A 20523-nucleotide genomic window follows, 5' to 3' on the forward strand; every position below is an offset into this window, starting at 1 on the left:
TAGTGGAGCTTGAAGTCAGAGCCTCACACTTTTGCTTGTTTTGTTTTTTTTCCCCCTCTGAGTTGGTGCTCTACCACTTGAGCCACTTCTACTTCCAGCTTTTTGCTAGTTAAAGAGTCTCCTGGTTTTTGTTTAGAAGTTGACTTTGAACTGAGATCTTCCGAACTCAGCCTTATCAATAGTTAGGATTACAAACATGAGCCATGAGTACTTGGCTTCAGTGAGCCTTTAAAAAATCCCTTAACAGGGGCTGGGGATATGGCCTAGTGGCAAGAGTGATTGCCTCATATACATGAGGCCCTGGGTTCGATTTCCCAGCACCACATATACAGAAAATGGCCAGAAGTGGCGCTGTGGCTCAAGTGGCAGAGTGCTAGCCTTGAGCAAAAAGAAGCTAGGGACAGTGCTCAGGCCCAGAATTCTAAGCCCCAGGACTGGCAAAAAAAAAAAAAGAAAATCCCTTAACAACAAATATATGAGTCCTTTTCAAAGTCTCTCAAAGGGACTGATTCCATTTCAAAGCTACTTTAATTAAAACTTCTATGCTCTCTATGTGATCAGTGAGTGGCAATCAAGCTTTTCTATGATTTAGGCATATACATATGTGCTTACAAATATGTACAATATATCTATACACATATTAAAACAGAGCACTTTAATCTTGTTTCACTTGGGAAAATACTGATTGCCATCTTGTAAATAGACAATGAACAACAGAATTTAGAAAGTCACCCCCCCCATTATTTTGCAATCACCAAAATAATAACCAGTACAAATGGGTTAAAATCATTGGGCTTAGCACAAATTCAAAGTATCAGTACTTATTATTTGCAAAAAGGAGATCTTTACAATAGTGATAGCTAGGAGATATTGCTGTACTCAGCAATCAAAACTTGTAATGCTATAAATGTCATTGTGTATCTTTTCATATGATTAAAATGCACTTATGCTACATCTATGTAGTTCCAAGGACTTGTGAATTACTTATTATCTTACAACCCATATCTGAACATTTTCTAAAATGTAAATTACATGACCAATGAATGACAAGGCAAATAAATTTTAGATAAAATAAAATAGTGCATTTTTCTACTCCAAATATACTGGTTTGTGATGAAAACTCTTCACAATTACAACAGCATACCTGGTATTTGGCTAATTCTGCTTGTAATACTTTCACTTTAGATCTTTCCTGTTCTAGTGCAGCATGAAGTGAAGTCACCTATAATCAAACATTTAAGAATAAAATAATTGTTTAATCTTTTTGCCAAATACGCTGATTCTAAACACAATGATAAATTAAATTTTGACAACTAGTCTTTCATTGGGTATTATATACAGTTATATATACTAAATAGAACAAACTGTCATAAAAGACAAAATAAAAATGTGGAAGAGAATAAATGAAGTCTAGGAACAGTATAAATTCTAAATGCCCTTTATATCTCTGTATTCATCGCTAAAATATTCATAGATTATCCACCTCCCTTATTCACACAATAAAAAAGAATCTTTACTTACTATAATAGTAATATAGTATAATTTCTATCACTTCCTTGCAGTATTGATGAGCTGTATATTTTTAGTCAAATTTAATAATTTAAGACTAAAGGATAGCTTAAGAAAACCAGTCATGTTTGCTCCATAGCTTACCTGTATAGTTAGCTCATTCTTGATACTTTGTGATTCATCAACTTGCATAAGTATTTCTGCCTTATCTTTCACTGACAAAAAAAAAAGGGAAAGCAGTATTTTCTTTTCAGTCACTCAAATATACTTTAATAATTGTAAGGTCCACCCCTGGGAGGGCTCCATGCAGATACCTTGCACCTGTTTAAGTCTGCACCCAGTACCTGAGTTACCTAGGTAACTGGCACACTCAGAGGCAGTTACCTCCTCCTTCTCTGAGATCAGATCCAATCCACCTGGCCATGTCTCCCACCTTTTCCTATATAATCCGTCTTTTTTTTTTTTTTTTTTTTTTTTGGCCAGTCCTGGGCCTTGGACTCAGGGCCTGAGCACTGTCCCTGGCTTCTTCCCGCTCAAGGCTAGCACTCTGCCACTTGAGCCACAGCGCCGCTTCTGGCCGTTTTCTGTATATGTGGTGCTGGGGAATCGAACCTAGGGCCTCGTGTATCCGAGGCAGGCACTCTTGCCACTAGGCTATATCCCCAGCCCTATATAATCCGTCTTAACACAGTCCCCCATCTCTTTCCTTTTCTTTTACTCTCTCTTGCTCTTTCCTCTCTTTTTCCCTTCTTCCTTCCACTCTGTCTCCCCACACCTCCATCTTGTGTCCATCTGGCAGTTTGCTCAACCTCCAATAAACTTCTTTCTGCCTAACCTTACAATAACAGTCAATTAAAGTCTATAGTCTACATGGAATGCAGTTAGAACAATGATTTCTTAGCCCCTTAATGAATGCATTTCTTAAACCTTCAGGGTCTAATTTTTCACCAGTACGTTCAGATCAATTTCACCATGAAGTTTTGTTTTTGTTCTGTTTCTTTCCTGGTACTGGAAATCAAACCCAGTGTGTTACACTTGCTAGGCAAGTGCTTTGTCCTGATCTACAATCCCAGTCTTACCACAGCAGTTTTTCTCAGAAATTTTAAGTTACAATGTTGAAAGATTAACGGCACAGATATAACAAATGATTACATGTTTTCATCTACACTAACTAGGACAAGTATATAGGAAAACATAACATTTTACAAAGCAAACATATTTAACTACCTTAATTTTTTTTTGAGACAGGTTCTCATTATATAGCCTAAATTGACCTTGCCCTATCAATCCTCCAGCCTCAAGGACTCAGATTACAGCTTCTCAAGGACTAGGATTACAGCCACCACCATTGGTTATCTTGACTTTAAGTTGTTGGGAGTATAGTAGGTGGCAGATAAAATTATTTTTCTCTGATTTTTCATACCAATAAAGCACTGTCAAATAAATGTGGCTTGCAAGATTATTACTGATCATGTAACATTATGGTCTCTTAGGACTGACTATTCATTTGTCTAATTTTCCCCCCTCATTTGGGAAGCAAGATACTTCCCTTTTGGCCCCTTGTTTCCCAACGTTCAAAATATTCATATGCCTAACACATGAAAACTAACTCTTCACTTTGAAAACAAGCTAAGAGAAACTAAAGAAATATAACTGTAATAAACTAGCAAATAAACTGTAATAAATTAGCAAAGAAAGAAATCTTTAGGTATAGAAGATCAAATACCACCATATGATATCAACTCAGGGTATTTGTCTATCATTTCAAACATTTATTAGTTTTTCTTCTTTTCCTCTTTCCCCTTTCCACCTCTCTTCTTCTTCCTTTTTTTCTTAGGTTCTCACTATAGCCCAGAAACTAACCTCAAATTTACAGTCCTCCTGCCTCAATCTCCTAAGTGCTGAGACTGCAGGTATGGGCTACCTGCCTAGCTCAAGTATTTATATTACTGTTGACTATAATCACCCTTTTGTCTAACAAAACACCAGAATTAAGACAGAGTCTCTTTATAAAGCCAGGCTAGACTGGAACTCACTTTGTATCCCAGGTTGTCCTTAAACTTATAATCTTCCTCTGCCTAAGCCTCCTGAGTGCCATCTTTTTTCTAATGTACCATTGATGAAGTTTTTGAAGGCTGGGCTTCTGATCCCCTATCTTTCTAATAAGTCTTGTACTTTTTAACTGTGATTGTGGAGGAAAGTGGTTTTTGGAACATATATTTTTAACAGAAGTACACATTATAAGTGCTAAAGTGTTATCATTATTTTCATAATACATGAAGACACATAATATTCTTCTGCATGGGTTGTGTGTAGTATGGACACTGAGGATACTCACTGATAGCCTTTTGTTGTTGTTGTGCTGGGAATTAAAACCCAGAAACTATGCATGCTAACTGAGCTACATCCTCAGCCCTATGATAACCATTTTTAATCTACTTTTTTCTTCTTTGCACAGCTTTTCCACGAAACTACATTCTTAGCTTTTTTTTATTTTGAGGCAAGAGCTTACTAAAATTTACTAGTGTGGCCTTGAACTTGAAAACAGCTACCCTAGTGGTTTAGGATTATAAGTATGTACCACCATGGCCAGCTTTAATTTTCTTATTTTTTTAAAGTTTAACCTATTTTTGAGAGCAACTCTCTAATAATAGTTGTTTATTACTGGGGAATATTATTTTTACTTATTTACAAATAATATGTCAAAGGTACAATGATATACTTTATTTCTTCAATTAGCTATAGCTTCTAAACAATTTAGTTTTTAACTTTTATATATTTATTAACTGACTTATTTAGAGCTTAATAGTAAGCATAGATCTAAGTTAATTTTAGGATATGAACATTTAAAGTATTCAAATAATGCCTTTTCCCATTATTCTTTGACTTTTACTTCTTTATAGTTATCCTGAATAACAGTTACCTTATACAAAATGCAAGTCTGAGCTAGAGGTGTGGTTCAAATGGTAGAGCGGGAATCCCAAATTTCAATTCCCAGTACCATTACTCCTCTTCTCCAAACACATATATGAATTTGAGACTACGCATTCTGTTTAACTGGTCATGATTTCTACTTTTTATTTATGCTGGTTCAGTTTTGGGGTTTTTTTCTTTTTTCTTTTGGTGCTACAGACTGAAACGAGGGCCTTATATCACACTGGTTTGATAACTGTTGGTTTGTAATGGGATTTAAAATGTAAAACTAGGTAGTATGACCACCAATACCTTCATATCTGCAAATAATATATGTGTATGTATGCACATGTGTGTGTGTGTGCACCAGTCTTGAGGCTTAAACTCAGGACCTGAGCACTGTTCTCTGAGCTTTTGTGCTCAAGGCTAGTGCTCTACTATTTGAACTGCAGCTCCACTTCTAGCTTTTCTGCCCAGGCTGGTTTTGAATCATGATTGTCAGATCTTAGCCTCATGAGTAGTCAGGATTATAGGCATGAGCCATGGGTACCTGACTTGAAAACAAGTTTTGATACCTTCTTATTTTTCAATGTGGGTTACAGGATTTCTTAAGGATTATACCATATTTACAAGCCTTGGTTATTTTATTTATTTTTTTGGCCAGTCCTGGGGCTTGGACTCAGGGCCTGAGCACTGTCCCTGGCTTCTTCTTGCTCAAGGCTAGCACTCTGCCACTTGAGCCACAGCACCACTTCTGGCCATTTTCTATATATGTGGTGTTGGGGAAGCGAACCCAGGGCCTCACGCATACAAGGCAAGCATTCTTGCCACTAGGCCATATCCCCAGCCCTTGAAATTTTATTAACATTTATTAAGAAGGTAAAGTGTTTATTATTTATTCATCTTTTTCTTAATTTTCTTTTTTTTGTGTGTATGTGTGCCAGTCTTGGGGCTTGGACTCAGACTGGGTGCTATCCCTGAGCTTTTCTGCTCAAGGCTAGTGCTCTACTGCTTGAGCTATAGATTTACTTCCACCTTTTCCTCTCTTTCTCTTTTTTTTTTTTTTGGTGCTGAATTGGAGATAAGAGTCTCACAGAGTTGCCTGACCAGGCTGGCTTTAAACCATGATCATCAGACCTCACCCTCCTGAGTCTAAGGTTACAGGAATGAGTCACCAGTGTCTGGTTATTCATATCTTTATGGAGTTTTGTATTTGCTTTGCATAAAACTCATATTAAAAACACATTTGGTTTCCTGTTATGAATAGAAATACTTCATAGAACTTTCAAGGTGTCATTATACATATATTCAGGGATGCAACTGACCGGGAAGCTCTCTCAACATCCACTTTATTAATATTAATCTCTCTCTCTCTTTTTTTTTTTTTTTTGGCCAGTCCTGGGACTTGGATTCAGGGCCTGAGCACTGTCCCTGGCTTCTTTTTGCTCAAGGCTAGCACTCTGCCACTTGAGTCACAGCGCCACTTCTGGCCATTTTCTATATATGTGGTGCTGGGGAATTGAACCCAGGGCCTCATGTATATGGGGCAAGCACTCTTGCCACTAGGCCATATCCCCAGCCCCTAATATTAATCTCTTAAACATTTTTTGGATTATTTCCTTGGATTTCTACTGAGGACTTCTTGCCAAGAGTTTACAGTAGTAGAAAAAGTAGGAAGAGCAGTAGAGAGGGAGAAGAAATCAAACAGAAAGAAAAACCTATAATGCTATCAGATTGACTCCGCCAACAATGAAAAGCTAATGTTAAGTGTTGTTTTTCCCTCTAAATATAGTCTGATGACTTAAAAGAGTTGAAAGTTCAATGGTTTCTCTTACCGAAACAATTATAAATGTAGCTACAGTGCTTTAAAAGTGACTTACAATGATAATGTTGTCAGCAACTATTTAGCTTGTACCACTCTGGGAAACCTTTTTGTTTTGCTGCACGGGTAAATCCTGTATCTTGAAAAATTATCCTCAGATGTTACTTAAGACACTTTAATTCTAAAGACACAAAAATCACTTACTTTCACCTTCCTGAAGCATTTTCAGTAATTGTGCATTTCTTGCCTTTACTTCTTTATACTTTGCCTAGAAGTCAAAGAAAAAATGTACACTTTAAGAAAGTAAATGATAATTAATGATTTAATATGAACTAATGGACATGTAAATTCGAGGCTTGTTGAAAGACAAAAATAACTTTTGAAATAAACAGGGTGGAGGAAAATGTAGGCAGAATTGTCTTACATTAAACCTCTGATAAAATAATAGGTAATATCATAGGTGATTAAAAAAAACAAGAGTCTAAAAATGAAGAAATGTTAGAAAAATACTTTTTCCTTTCTTTCCCCCCCAAAAAGTTTACACAATTCAAAATAATTTAGATGAAAACAAAAAGAAAAATTACTCACAGTCCTATATCTATGCTGTTCAGTTATATATTAGAACTTTTCATATTTGTTTTACATTTGCCACTATTTAACTGTAGCTATTGAACACTAGAAATGTTGATAGTGTGAGTGAAAGAATCAACTTTTAATTTTATTTACATTTAATTTAAATTTTGAGACACTTGCTGTGATTATTGAATTTTACAGCAGTTTTTACCTGTTTAGTCTATTTCACTTACATGTAGTTACTGTTAATGTAACTTTTGATTATGAATTATAAAATTGAACATGAATTAGTAATTTAATGAAATATCTTTCAACTTTTTTCAATTTATTTTTCCAAATGGCTTACCTTCCTCTACACTACATATGTTATACATTTATGAGGTTTTTTTGTTTGTTTGTTTTGGCCAGTCTTGGGGCTTGGACTCAGGGCCTGAGCACTGTCCCTGGCTTCTTTTTTGCTCAAGGCTAGCACTCTGCCACTTGAACCACAGCGCCGCTTCTGGCCGTTTTCTGTATATGTGGTGCTGGGGAATTGAACCCAGGGCCTCATGTATATGAGGCAAGCACTCTTGCCACTAGGCCATATCCCCAGCCCCGAGGTTTTATTTTTTTTTTTAAACTTTTTCAGTCAGTACTAAAGTTTAAACCTTAAACCTCAGGATCTTGTGCTTGCTAGCCAGGTTTCTACCATTTAAACCACACTTCAGAGCTACATTTATGAACAAGGGGAATTGTATCCTGACATTAACATTCATATTCTAGGAAATTTTCTGCCTAGAAAATCTTATTCAACATCTTTGTATGTTTTCTGAAACATGTAAAGTTAATACAGTAAAGGCTAGGGGTGTGGCTCAGATAGTATATATACATGCCAGCTTTTGAGCTGAAGTGTCAGATCCAGTCCCAGAAGAAAAAAAGGTAATATAGAAAATATTTTTACATGTTACAGAAAAATTAAAGCCAAAACAAAAGGTATTAGGTACTTAAGATATGTATACAAGTTACCAGATTCAGATTTTTTTTAAAGTTTTATTTTATTTTGCAGTGCTGGGGATCAATCCCAAAGCTTTATGCATCCTAGGCCAGTATTCTAACACTGGTCACATACTTAGTCCTCAAAATCTCTTGTAAAGCAAATATAAATGCATGGTTTAACTAAAAAACATTTTATCCCTGAAATTGCCAGTAATAAATCAGTTATATTTACTAAGTATTATTGCAGTTAACACAGTGAACAAAAATAAATATCATAGGAAATACAAAGGGAACACAAATTCTGAGATGCTTTGAAATGACAGACACATCAGGTAGAAACATGAATGAGAGAAAAACATACTCAACTATAACTATATCCACTGTGAACATAAAAATACTATTAATATTTAGAACTACACTATTTTTGTTTGCTAGCTTTTTTGAGACAGGAGCTTGCTATTATAGCCCAAGTTAGTCTCAAAATTGCCATCCTTATGCCTTTGAAGTGCATGCCACCAGATATAGCTACAATTTTTTTTACTTCATACAAAAAAGAGAGGAAATCAAATGGATAAAAGTTGAAAGCACAGAAGTTGTGACTCTACTGTATCCTGAGCACTTATGACTGTAATAAAACTATTTCAAATTCAACATGTCAAAAATGAACTCAGAATTCTCATTCCTCAATTTAAAATGTGTTCTTCCTTTTACATTCATTGTTTTACTGGACTATCTTGACTCCAGGCATCAGTTACAACATTATCATCCTATAAAACAATTTGCTTCTGAAGACTTTTCTAATCTTACCCTTCATAGGTTCACATTTCTCTAAAGGTCAGCTACTTCCTACAGCTATGTTCCTATGCCTTGTACATCTTCTCCCTACATGGAAAAGTTATCTTTTTGTGAAATCCTCACCAGTTTTCAACAGCAGAAATGAATTGAATCCATTCAGTCAGTCAAATACCATGAAATTATAAATCCCACATTTTTATCTTCCCAAACTCATTTTTTGTATTCCCCATACCTATTAACACAAAGGATAACAGAAATGAAAGGCTAAGGAATATGGGTATGCACAGTTGGGAAATATTTTAGCACGCGCAATCTTAAAATTAAGCACAGGTAGAAGAAGAAGGGAAATGTAAGAATCAACAGATTTGAGGCTTGATTTTTTTCACTATTAAATATACTGGGTCCAAAAAAGGACCTGGCACACTACAGCCTGGGGAGGAAAGTCCATTAGATTCGAATCTCCAATTAACCAGCAAAAAATCCAGAATTGGAGCTACAACTTAAGTGGTAGGGTGCCAGCCTTGACCAAAAAAGCTCAGAGACAGTGTCCAATTCCTGAGTTTCAAACCCTAGGACTGGCATGCACGCACGCGTGCGTGCACACTCTCTCTCTCACTCGCTCTCTCTCTCTCTCTCGTAAATAAATACAAACCTCCCATTGCGTGATCACAGTTTTCAGCTTCTGGATTTCAGCATCTTTCCTTTCAAGTTCCAACTTTAGCCTTTCAATCCTTCCATCTTTTAGAACCACTTCCTATAAAAAAGAAAAACGACTTCAGGACTAAGCATGTTTTCTCAATCCTTGTTTACAAGACTGCTTTGTGAAAAACTTAAGAGGAAAAATCCCCTACTATTTTCTCAGATAACCTTAAACTATTTAATTACATTCTGAAAGCAAGTACAGTTTTTATGATTAATCTCAACCTGCAAGAATATTCTTTAGCATATCAGGTCTTTGAAATGGTATTTATATCCTAGGATAAACATATTAAAGTTGCTCTATGACAAGATGTTATTCTACCTTGAAAATCCTTGTCATTTTGTACCATATACAAAAAATAAATTTAAGTATGAAAAGTTATCCCCCCCAAGTCATACTTTATGTAAATATAATTGGTTTAGAGTACTGTGGTAATATTAACATAACAGTCTCTAACTAGAAGAGTATATACAGAGACTATTCTAAAAGTAATGGTTTCAGACTTATTTAATATTAACTCATAAAAATGTTTTTTATCTTGACTCACAGTAAACATACACACAGGAACAATTTTAATAAAATTATACTGACATTTTCTCCTGTCATTTATTTTTGTTGTTTCTAAATATTGGTAATACTCTATTGAATGAAACCAAATGTTGTGTTAAGAATGGTAGAATTAATCCTAGTTACATGACTGGAGACCACATTGGAACAAAAGTTAGCAAGAACCTTCCCTGCATCTCAACAAAAAAGCCAGGCGTAGTGATAAATACCTGTAATCACAGCTGTATGGGAGGTATAAATAGGTGATCATGGTTGGAGAATAGCCCAGGCCCCTCCCCCACAAAATGACACCTTATTTGAGAAACAACTTATGGGCTGAAGGTATGACTCAATTAGTAGAGCACCTGCTTAGCAAGTGCAATGCTCTGAGTTAGCTCTGAGTTCAAACACCAATACTCCTCCCTTCCCTCAAAAAAAAAAAAAAATAGAAGGGTAGACTTAAGGTTGATTTAGTTAATTCCTGTATAGAATTCACAGTTTAAAAGGATTTAACCTTGGAAAAAGGAAGACTTTTCCTTCTCTGACAAAGGGGTAAAAAAAAATTGAAAAGACAAGGAGTGCAATGAAAAGAGAAAGAAGGTAGGTAGAGAAGTAGAACAAAATGGCTTTAATTCTTTTTCTCCAAAACACTGAATGAAAAATCTTCAATTTTTAATTTATGAAAAATTTCCCATATGTAAAAGCTATATATACAAATACAGAGGTATATGGCATATATAAAATACATAAAACAACCCAATATATAGATTAAGAATTTGAGCATGGGGAGGAAGTGTGGCTCGGTTTAGTAGAGTGCTAGCCAGTGAGTGAAAGCATCAGGTACTGAGTTTGAGTCCTGATCTCAGAACCCCCCAGCCACACAGCCCTAAAAAAAACCCAAAAAGCAAAATTTGAACATTCTCTAAAAGACAGGTTGAAAATACTAGGATCTGGAATGAGCCAGTCAGTACTAGAATAGACCCAGGTTTTTAAAAACAAATATTTTAAAAAAAGACCAAGGGCTGGGAATATGGCCTAGTGGCAAGAGAGCTTGCCTCCTATACATGAAGCCCTGGGTTCGATTCCTCAGCACCACATATATAGAAAACGACCAGAAGTGGCGCTGTGGCTCAAATGGCAGAGTGTTAGCCTTGAGCAAAAAGAAGCCAGGGACAGTGCTCAGGCCCTGAGTCCAAGGCCCAGGACTGGCAAAAAATAAATAAATAAATAAAAGACCAAGACTTGTTTTAATTAAGTTTCTAAAAATTTTGCTATAAATTCCTTAGCAGCACCATGCCATATACCTTTCCCAGATCATATCTCCTAGGACATCCACTAATAGGAATTTTGTGTTATCATTGTCCATGCTTTTTATTATTGTCTGTCTGTCTGCCTGCCTACACAGGACCAGTACAAAACAAAAATGAAACAAAACAAAATAACCCTAGTATTTCAAACATATAAATACCATTCTTAGTTCATAAGCCTCTAAAACAATGGCTACCAACTGTATTTGAAATACTTGTGGGCTATGACTCTCAGGATAAAATTCTAACTTCTTAGTTTAAGTGAAAAAAATTAAACCTAAATTGGATCTATTATTCTAATTCTTTCATCCCATACTTAACCCTCTACTTTGCAGTTTCAGAATTTTTCAGTTTCCTGAATATTCACACTAAGGCCTTTCATAATTTTGGACCTCTTGTTTCTACAGCTGCCTTAGGATGCAGTCTTTTTCCATTTTTCAGTTTATACAAAATACATAACTGAAAACCCATCATAAATATATACCCATCACATCCACTCAGTAAACCTTTTTAAAAATTGTTCACATCTCCAAATGTCTAGGAGAAGGTGTTCTCTCTCAACACCAGTGCGTAACTTTACATAAATACAGTGCATGCTCAATTAAGTATTTGTCAATGAATAAGCTACACACATAATTTTAGTGAAAATATCTTTGTGGGACAATGATAAAATTAGTTTGTACCATTATAGTTAGATTCCACTGCTTATTCTTTAAAAAAACAGGTAACTTGGAATGACACTGATCAAGATGCATCATACTCAAACTGACATGTTAAACTAAAACTCCTTTGTACACTACCTAAAATATTTAAAAAATATAATTCACATTTTTAATTTCATTGTGATTTTAACACAATTTTCTATTTTACATGCCTGGTTGTGTTCATGAGCCGTATTATCTGTTCCATTATGTTCTGTAAGCTGTTCTCGTCTTTTTTCTCGAATAAGAATTTTATGAACATCATCTTCTAGTCTATTGAAGAATCCTCCATCATGTGAAAAAGTCTGAGAAGTTGTCAATTCCTGTCGAAAATGAATTATGATTTCAACACAAAAGTGTATGCATTTAATAAACTTAGCTTCAAGCCAAGGGTGGGGAATCTCCAGCATGTGGGCCAAATACACACTATCTCCAGAAGATAAATTGTATAGACACATTTGCAAATGCCCTTTTCTTCATGTTTTTCAGAGTTTATAGTACTGGACTTTTTGTTTTAGTGGTACTAGGCTTCAACTTGGGGCCTTGGGCTTTCTAGGAAAGCACTTTTACACTGTTTGGCTTTCGTTCTTTTTGAGATAGGGTCTTTTTGACTGGCCTTTGACCTTCCAATTTACTCCTCCTCACATTTTCAGATGACAGGCTTAGCCAACATTTAGCCTGGGCTGGTCTTAGACCACCATTCTTCCAATCTCTGCATTCCAAGTAGTCAGGATTAAGGCATGAGTCACTGAGACAGGCCTTTGTTATGACATAGCCTGCCCCAGCCTCCAAAGTGCTGATATCACTGGCCTTTACCATCACACTCAGAACAGTTTGACTTTTAAATATATAACCTCTATGACTAACCTACTAATTGTACATACACTAATAGCACCCCCCCCCTTTTTTTTTGTGCCAGTCCTGGGCCTTGGACTCAGGTCCTGAGTACTGTCCCTTGCTTCTTTTTGCTCAAGGCTAGCACTTTGCCACTTGAGCCACAGCACCACTTCTAGCCATTTTTTTTCTATATATGTGGTGCAGAGGAATTGAACCCATGACTTCATGTATGCGAGGCAAGCACTCTTGCCACAGGCCATATTCCCAGCCCCATGTTAATTGCTTTAAAACTATATTTACATGCTGGGAGCTGATGGTTCACTCTTGTAATCCTAGCTACTCAAGAGGCTGATATGAGGATTGTGATTCAAAGCCAGCCCAGGAAGGAAAGTACATGATTCTTATCTCCAATTAAACACCCAAAAGCCAGAATACCCAAGCCCTGAATCTGCATCCAGGATTGGTGCATGTGTTTGTGTGTGCACACGAGTACATACACACATCACAGAGCTATATAACCATCACGACAATTCTGTAACCTTTTCACACTCAAAAAAGAAACCCTAGCTAGACACTAATGGCTTATACCTGTAATCCTAGCTACTCAGGAGGCTAAGATCTGTGAATCACGGTTCAAGGCCAGCCCAGGCAGGAAAGCCCATGAGATTTTCATCTCCAATTAACCACCAAAAAGCTGGAAATGGAGCTGTGGCTCAAGTGGTACAGCAATAACCTTGAACAAAAACGATCAAGGACAGCACCCAGGCTCTGTCTGAGTTCAAGCCCCACAATCGGAAAACAAACAAGCAAACAAAAAAAAAAATTAAAGCTACAAAATTCTACAAGATGGATAAACCCCCAAATCATTATGCTAAGTGAAAGAATTCAAACATAAAAGACCATGCTTATATAACATGTTCATGACACATGACACATTATCAGAAAAGGCAAATTTGTAGAGATAGAGAACAGATCAGTTCATTCCAGGAACTCAAGGTGATTGTAGAGACTTATTGTGAATGAATGTAGAGGAACTATTTGGGGTTATGGGAATAATTAGATGGGATTACGATTGTACAAAGTTACAGTATACTATAAATGGGACTGGGGCTGTTGCTCTGTAGTAAAATGAATACCTAGAGTGAAGCCTTGTTTGATTTCCACCCACCAAAAATTATATATGCAAATACATGTGTATATATACCAATATACATATTTATAGTATACATGATTGAATTAAGATACATGGAATGGATTAGTTTGATAGTATGTAAATTATAAAGCTCAACAAAATGTTTTCTTCAAAAAGGTACCCAGAACCCCACGATTCCTCTTAAAAACTAGAACATTATATACCTTTTGTCTTTACCCTTTTCTGCTTTTCCCTATCCTCATGTCCATTTGTATTTATCATTTCCATCTTTTTAAATGTTTTTGATAAGAAAAGCATCTATACACAAAGTACAAAACTCAGCTGGGAGTGGTGGTTTAAATCTTTAATCTTAGCTACATGCAAGGCACAGATCAGAGAATTAAAAGTTGGAGGCTAGCCTGGACAAAAAAAAAGTTCCCAAGACTCCAACTCAATCAATGGTTGGATGCAGTGACAAACACCTGTTAGCCCAGCTATGAAGGATGCACAGTGGCTACGTGCCTGTCATTCTTAGAGATATAGGAAAGCATAAGTAGGATAAATGCAGCTTATGACAGCCAGGCATCAACAGCAAGGCCTTGTCTTAAAAATAACTAAAGTCCAGGTTGGAGGCTTGCCTCAGTTGGTAAAGTGCTAGCTAATGAGCCACAGTAGTTGGTAACAAGTTTTGAGTCCTGGTCTAGGACCTAAAAATTAAAACCTCAAAAATAACCAAAGCAAAAATAGGTGGAGACATAGCTAAAATAATAAAGTGTTGGCCTAGCAAGCAAGAGCCTGAATTTACTCTCTAGCATTGCCCCCCCAAAAAGTACAAAAATCAATAATTGAACTTTATCCAATAAATACTTGATTTAAGAGTGGGCACATGAGAATATTTTTCTCAATAGAACTAAGAAACTTTATAGTAGCGATAAAAATATTTCTTGGCAAAAGCAACATATTAAAGATGAAAATAACTGGTTACACAGGATGCAAGGTAAAAAAGGATGGGTACTTTTGTAGGAGCAGCAAACATACTTTGCATTTTAGAGCTCAGGTAGAAAAAAATTTCAGACTACTGTTTTTGGATTCTCTGAAAACATAGTTCTTCTATATTCCTAGGACAATGGCCTAACCATCATAACATTTAAATATTTAAGTTCCAATTAAGTGAATACAGGTCAAACACCCTTTAAAAAAAACCTGAAATCTAAATTTGTAGCATTTTATATTTTTGCCAGATGCTCAATGAGGAAAGTCTGTAAAATACCTGAAACATTCCTGGTCTCAAGCATTTTTGATAAGAGTTACTCATCTGTAATACCACTAATGGAGGCAGAACATCAGCTTTGAACAAGTGTGAATAAATGTCATTTGACTAATTTAAAAAAGTTATATGGGGAATGAATTTAAATTAGAAATTTTACAATGTATAACTTGTCTTAATATAAGAATCCTTTAAGACAAATTTTAATATTTGTGAAACTACTCAATAACAGAAGACTGAACACTGCTCTAAAACAAAATACCTGATTTCACATACAGATGCCTATCTAAATACAACTCATCTTAATATATTATATAGGTATGATCCTGTTTAGTTTTTTTTTCAAATAAGGAAAGAAGAAAAGGTAAGCATGGGACAGTATCAGTTACGGTCATTTAAATTTTAATCTAAGAACCAGTGACAATGGTTTGTAAAGAATTCAAGAAATGCATATGGTGGCACATACCTATAATCCAGCTATTTGGGAGGTCAACATCAGGAAAATTGCAGTTTGACATCAGCCAGAACAAAAAATTATGGAGATCTTAACTCCCTAAAAGCTAAGCATAGTGCTATCTGCCTATAATGTTAGCTTATGTGGAAGGCCTTAAGTAAGGAGGAGAGCATTATGAGTCTAGCCCTAGGCAAAACTAGAGACTATATGAAATAAAACTTAAGCAGGATTAAATAAAACTTAAGCAGGATTAGGGATGTGGCTCACATGGCAGCACATTTGCTTGGCCTATGTGAGACCCAGAATTCCAAATTTAGTATTCCCCCTCTCCTCCCAAAAAGGACTTGAGATTTTCTGTTTTAACAACAAACTAATGTATATGTAATTAAGGACTATAAAGTGTTAACCACTAATTGATGTGGTTTTCTAAAGGGTTGGATTTTGTTTTCCTAACATGGCAAGTAAATACCTGGAAAAAAAGGAAATCATATAAGAACATTCTAAAGCAAAATCCAGGGATAGTTGACAATGAAAGAAAAATCAATCAGTAGAATTACTGACAAGAATATAGTAGAAAAAGAACAACAAAACTTTGAAATTATTACTAAAAAAAAAAACTAAACAAAGGAACTGTAACATTTTATTATTATCTTCCTCAACGGTAGAGGGTATTTCACACTGGTATTTCTTAACTATAAAAGGCCTGTGGTGGGGCAAGAATGTGGCCTAGTGGTAGAGTGCTTGCCTAGCATTCATGAAGCCCTGGGTTCGACTCTCAGCACCACATACAAAGAAAAAGTCGGATGTGGGTGCTGTGACTCAAGTGGTAGAGTGCTAACCTTGAGCAAAAAGAAGCCAGAGACAGAGCTCAGGCCCTCAGTTTAAGCCCCAGGATTGGCAAATAAATAAACAAACTAACAAATGGCTTGTAAAGACAGCAGTAGTAGCATCTTGAAAAAACTCATAACACTAATAATAAAAGGTAATATAATCATTGTTTTTTTTATTTTTTAAACTATACAAATCTGTTGCTCACCCTGGTTTGCTTAGTTATATCATCACTGATGTTTCCTGTATGGTATTAGTTTTATTTCTTTTCTTTTTTTTTTTGCCAGTCCTGGGCCTTGGACTCAGGGTCTGAGCACTGTCCCCGGCTTCTTCCCGCTCAAGGCTAAGCACTCTGTTACCTGAGCCACAGCGCCCCTTCTGGCCGTTTTTCCATATATGTGGTGCTGGGGAATCGAACCGAGAGCTTCATGTATAGGAGGCAAGCACTCTTGCCACTGCGCCATATTCCCAGCCCAGTTTTATTTCTTTTCTTTTCTTACTTTTTTTTTTTTTTTTTTTTTTGGCCAGTCTTGGGGCTTGGACTCAGGGCCTGAGCACTGTCCCTGGCTTCTTTTTGCTCAAGGCTAGCACTCTGCTACTTGAGCCACAGCGCCACTTCTGGCCGTTTTCTATATATGTGGTGCTGGGGAATTGAACCCAGGGCTTCATGTATACAAGGCAAGCACTCTTGACATAGGCCATATTCCCAACCCAATATAATCATTGTTACTCATTCTGATAGGCCCTATCTATAGGTTCATACCTCACTTTATAATTTCCATAATTTCAAAAATACCTGAAATATAGTATCTTGGAAAGATTTGTTGTTGTTTTCTTGTGGATTTTTTGTTTGTTTGTTTTCATTTTGGTGTTTGGAGAAAGAATCTCACTATGTAGCATAGGCTGACCTATGTATGTACTCTATGTACAGTATGTACTCTAGGCTAGTGTTGAACTCAGAATCCTCCTGCCTCCATCTCTTGAGTACCTGAACTACAGGTGTATACTACTACCACACCCAGAAGGATATTTGTTATTTGTTCTTTTTTTTTTTTTTTTTTTTTTTTGGCCAGTCCTGGCTTGGACTCAGGGCCTGAGCACTGTCCCTGGCTTCTTTTTGCTCAAGAATAGCACTCTAGGGCTGGGGATATAGCCTAGTGGCAAGAGTGCCTGCCTCGTGATACACGAGGCCCTAGGTTCGATTCCCCAGCACCACATATACAGAAAATGGCCAGAAGCAGCGCTGTGGCTCAAGTGGCGGAGTGCTAGCCTTGAGCGGGAAGAAGCCAGGGACAGTGCTCAGGCCCTGAGTCCAAGGCCCAGGACTGGCCAAAAAAAAAAAAAAAAAAAGAATAGCACTCTACCACAGGGCCACAGCGCCACTTCTGGCCATTTTCTATATATGTGGTGCTGAGGAATCGAACCCAGGGCTTCATGTATACGAGGTGAGCACTCTTACCAGTAGGCCACATTCCCAGCTATTTGTTCTTTAAAAAAAATTTTTTTTTGGTCAGTCATGGGGCTTGAACTCTGGGCCTGGGCACTGTCCCTGAGCTCTTCAGCCAAGGCTAGTGGCTCTACCACTTTGAGCCACAGTGCCATTTCCAGTTTCCTGGTGGTTATCTGGAGATAAGAGTCTCACGGACTTTCCTGTCCAGGCTTGCTTTTAATCACAATCCTCAGATCTCAGCCTCCTGAGTAGCTAGAATTACAGGCATGAGCCACTGGCACCCAGCTGTTCTTTAAAAATTTTATTGTTGGAAGTGGTACTGTGTAGTTCAAGTGGTGGAGTGCTAGCCTTGGGCTGAAGAGCTTAGGGACAATACCCAGAGTTCAAGCCCCACAACTGACAAACAAAATAGAACAAAAAATTTCTTGTACTTAAGGTAATATACAGAAGAGTTACCATTACCTAAGTCAGGTAATGAGTACATTCCTTTTTGGGCAATATTATCCCTTCCTTCACACTCCCCCATTTTCTCCTTCCCACCCCTGCCTACAAGTTATATAGTTAATTCTCAGCATAATGTCTATGCTGCATTTGCTCACCCTTTGTTCCTCCATTTCTGTGCCCTCCATCAACTCCCAAAGACAAATAAATGAACAAATAAGACAAAAAAATACCCAAGAAACAAACAAAAAAAACACCAAAAAGAAAATCAAACAACACCCTCTTCACCATACCAGCAGGAAACACACACACACACACACACACACACACACACACACACACACACACACACACACACCCCGCCCTTGTTTCCATTTCCTGGAATTCATTTCGATAAATACTATTTTAAATGGTCAGAGGCAAGGAGGATGGCACCTTTGGGTTCCTTCCCTAAGAGTATCTAGCCTCTTTTAGCACACTGTGTGTGAATGCCTAGAGTCCTTTACAATTTACCATGTCCAGGTATATTTTTAAATCTAGCTTCTGCATATAAGAGAAAACATGCACCATTTGTCTCTCTGAGCTTGGAGGCCATGTTTTTAATAAAGATTAAAACACAGAGTTAGAAATTAAATCACTTTTCTTTTAATTTTAAAGTTAGCAAATACATGATAACCTTTTAACTCATATATGCATACACAAACACATGCAAATTAGGATGAGGTCAAATTATACACACACACACACACACACACACACACACACACACACACACACACACACACACACGTCCTGCGGTTTGAACTCAAGGCCTGGGTGCTGTCCCTGGGCTCTTTTGCTTAGGCCTAGTGCTCTACCACTTTGAGTTACAGCACCACTTCCCGTTTTCTGGTGGTTAATTAGAGATAAGAGTCTCACAGACTTTCCTGTCTGGGTTGGCTTTGAACCGTGATCCTCAGATCTCAGCCTTTTGAGTAGCTAGTATTACAGGCATGAGCCACTGGCACCTGACAGAAATAATATTTTTATCCTATTATCATATACTTTATGTCATTATAAAGCCAGAAATGAGTTCATTCACAACACACCTGTTAGTTGTCTTTCAAATGTCTGTCTCACATAAGATATTACTGCTAATATTTAGTCTTAAAATCATTCAGTGTTTTCTAGAATTCTGGATGATTACAATAAAACTTACCTCAGTCTTTTTACTAATGTGGTCTGTAAATGAAAAAAAAGAACATTATTTTTTGTTAAAAAAAAACTAATTCTAAGAATTTTTAAATTATGAGTGCTTTCTGGCTACTTAGAGAAAAGACTCTTGGGTTTGTCTTCCCAGGCTGACTTCAAACTGCAATCCTCAGGTATCAGCCTCTAGTGTAGCTAATATTATAGATGTGAGCCACCAGTGCCTACCTTTGTCTTCAAGTGTTTGATAGTACGATTTCTTCTGTTTTTACTATTTGATAATGAAAACATAAACTGTCTTGTTCTTCAGTTTCATCCTAAAATTTATATTTTATTAATATTCTAATATGCAATTCTAGATAAACTAAAAAGGTTGACTAATAATGTTTGGAAGCATAAATATATTATTCCTGTCTAGTGTAATCCAAATCATTTTATGTATATGGATAATAATTTGTATACTTTTTTCTTTTTAAAAAAATTATTATCACAGTGATATACAGAGGGGTTATAGTTACATACATAAAGTAGTGAGTACATTTCTTGTCAAACTTGTTACCTCCTCCCACATTTTTCTCCCACCTTCCCTTCCCCTCTACAATTCCAACCCCCCCCCCCCCCGCCTCAAGTTGTACAGTTAGTTTCCAACATATTGTCTTGTAAGTATTGCGGTTGCCTTGGTTCACCTTTTACCCTTTGTCTCACCATTTTGATGTTCCCCTTTCCTTCTCTAATTCAGACAAACATATTGTATACGTTTTTGATACAGGGACCCATCATGTAGCATAGGCTCCTAGAATTTATAATCCTTGACTCACCTCCAAGTGCTGGGATATGTGCAACACCATACTCAGCAATATAACATGTTTTAAGATCATTAAAGACATACAAATGTCAATTTGAATTTTCATTACATTTTAGAAAAAGGATAGTAATATAAAAGAAGATAAATTTTTATTGGAAATCATGAGGTTTTATAATGACTGGTTTTGAGTTATGTTAGCCTCTAGTTATTTCCAAACAGGCTACTACGGTTTAACTATATTTCCTCTTTGAAACCTGTGATGAAATTCAATGGTCATTCA

At 36.6% G+C, this 20523-nt stretch overlaps 1 protein-coding gene across 3 annotated transcripts in view; it reads right to left on the reverse strand.

The window, feature by feature from the left end:
• The window catches only part of Gkap1 (G kinase anchoring protein 1), a 48214-nt gene that overhangs the window by 3111 nt on the left and 24580 nt on the right, over positions 1–20523 (reverse strand). For all 3 annotated transcript variants that reach the window (XM_048331305.1, XM_048331307.1, XM_048331303.1), the window contains 6 exons: positions 19449–19471; positions 12015–12164; positions 9240–9341; positions 6449–6512; positions 1654–1724; positions 1145–1222 (listed from right to left, as the gene is read on the reverse strand). In XM_048331305.1, the coding sequence (XP_048187262.1) occupies positions 1145–1222; positions 1654–1724; positions 6449–6512; positions 9240–9341; positions 12015–12164; positions 19449–19471 (488 nt within the window). The remainder of the gene's footprint in view (positions 1–1144; positions 1223–1653; positions 1725–6448; positions 6513–9239; positions 9342–12014; positions 12165–19448; positions 19472–20523) is intronic.

The sequence above is a fragment of the Perognathus longimembris genome, chromosome 1 (genome assembly GCF_023159225.1).
Source record: "Perognathus longimembris pacificus isolate PPM17 chromosome 1, ASM2315922v1, whole genome shotgun sequence".
NCBI classification, from domain to species: Eukaryota; Metazoa; Chordata; class Mammalia; order Rodentia; family Heteromyidae; genus Perognathus; species Perognathus longimembris.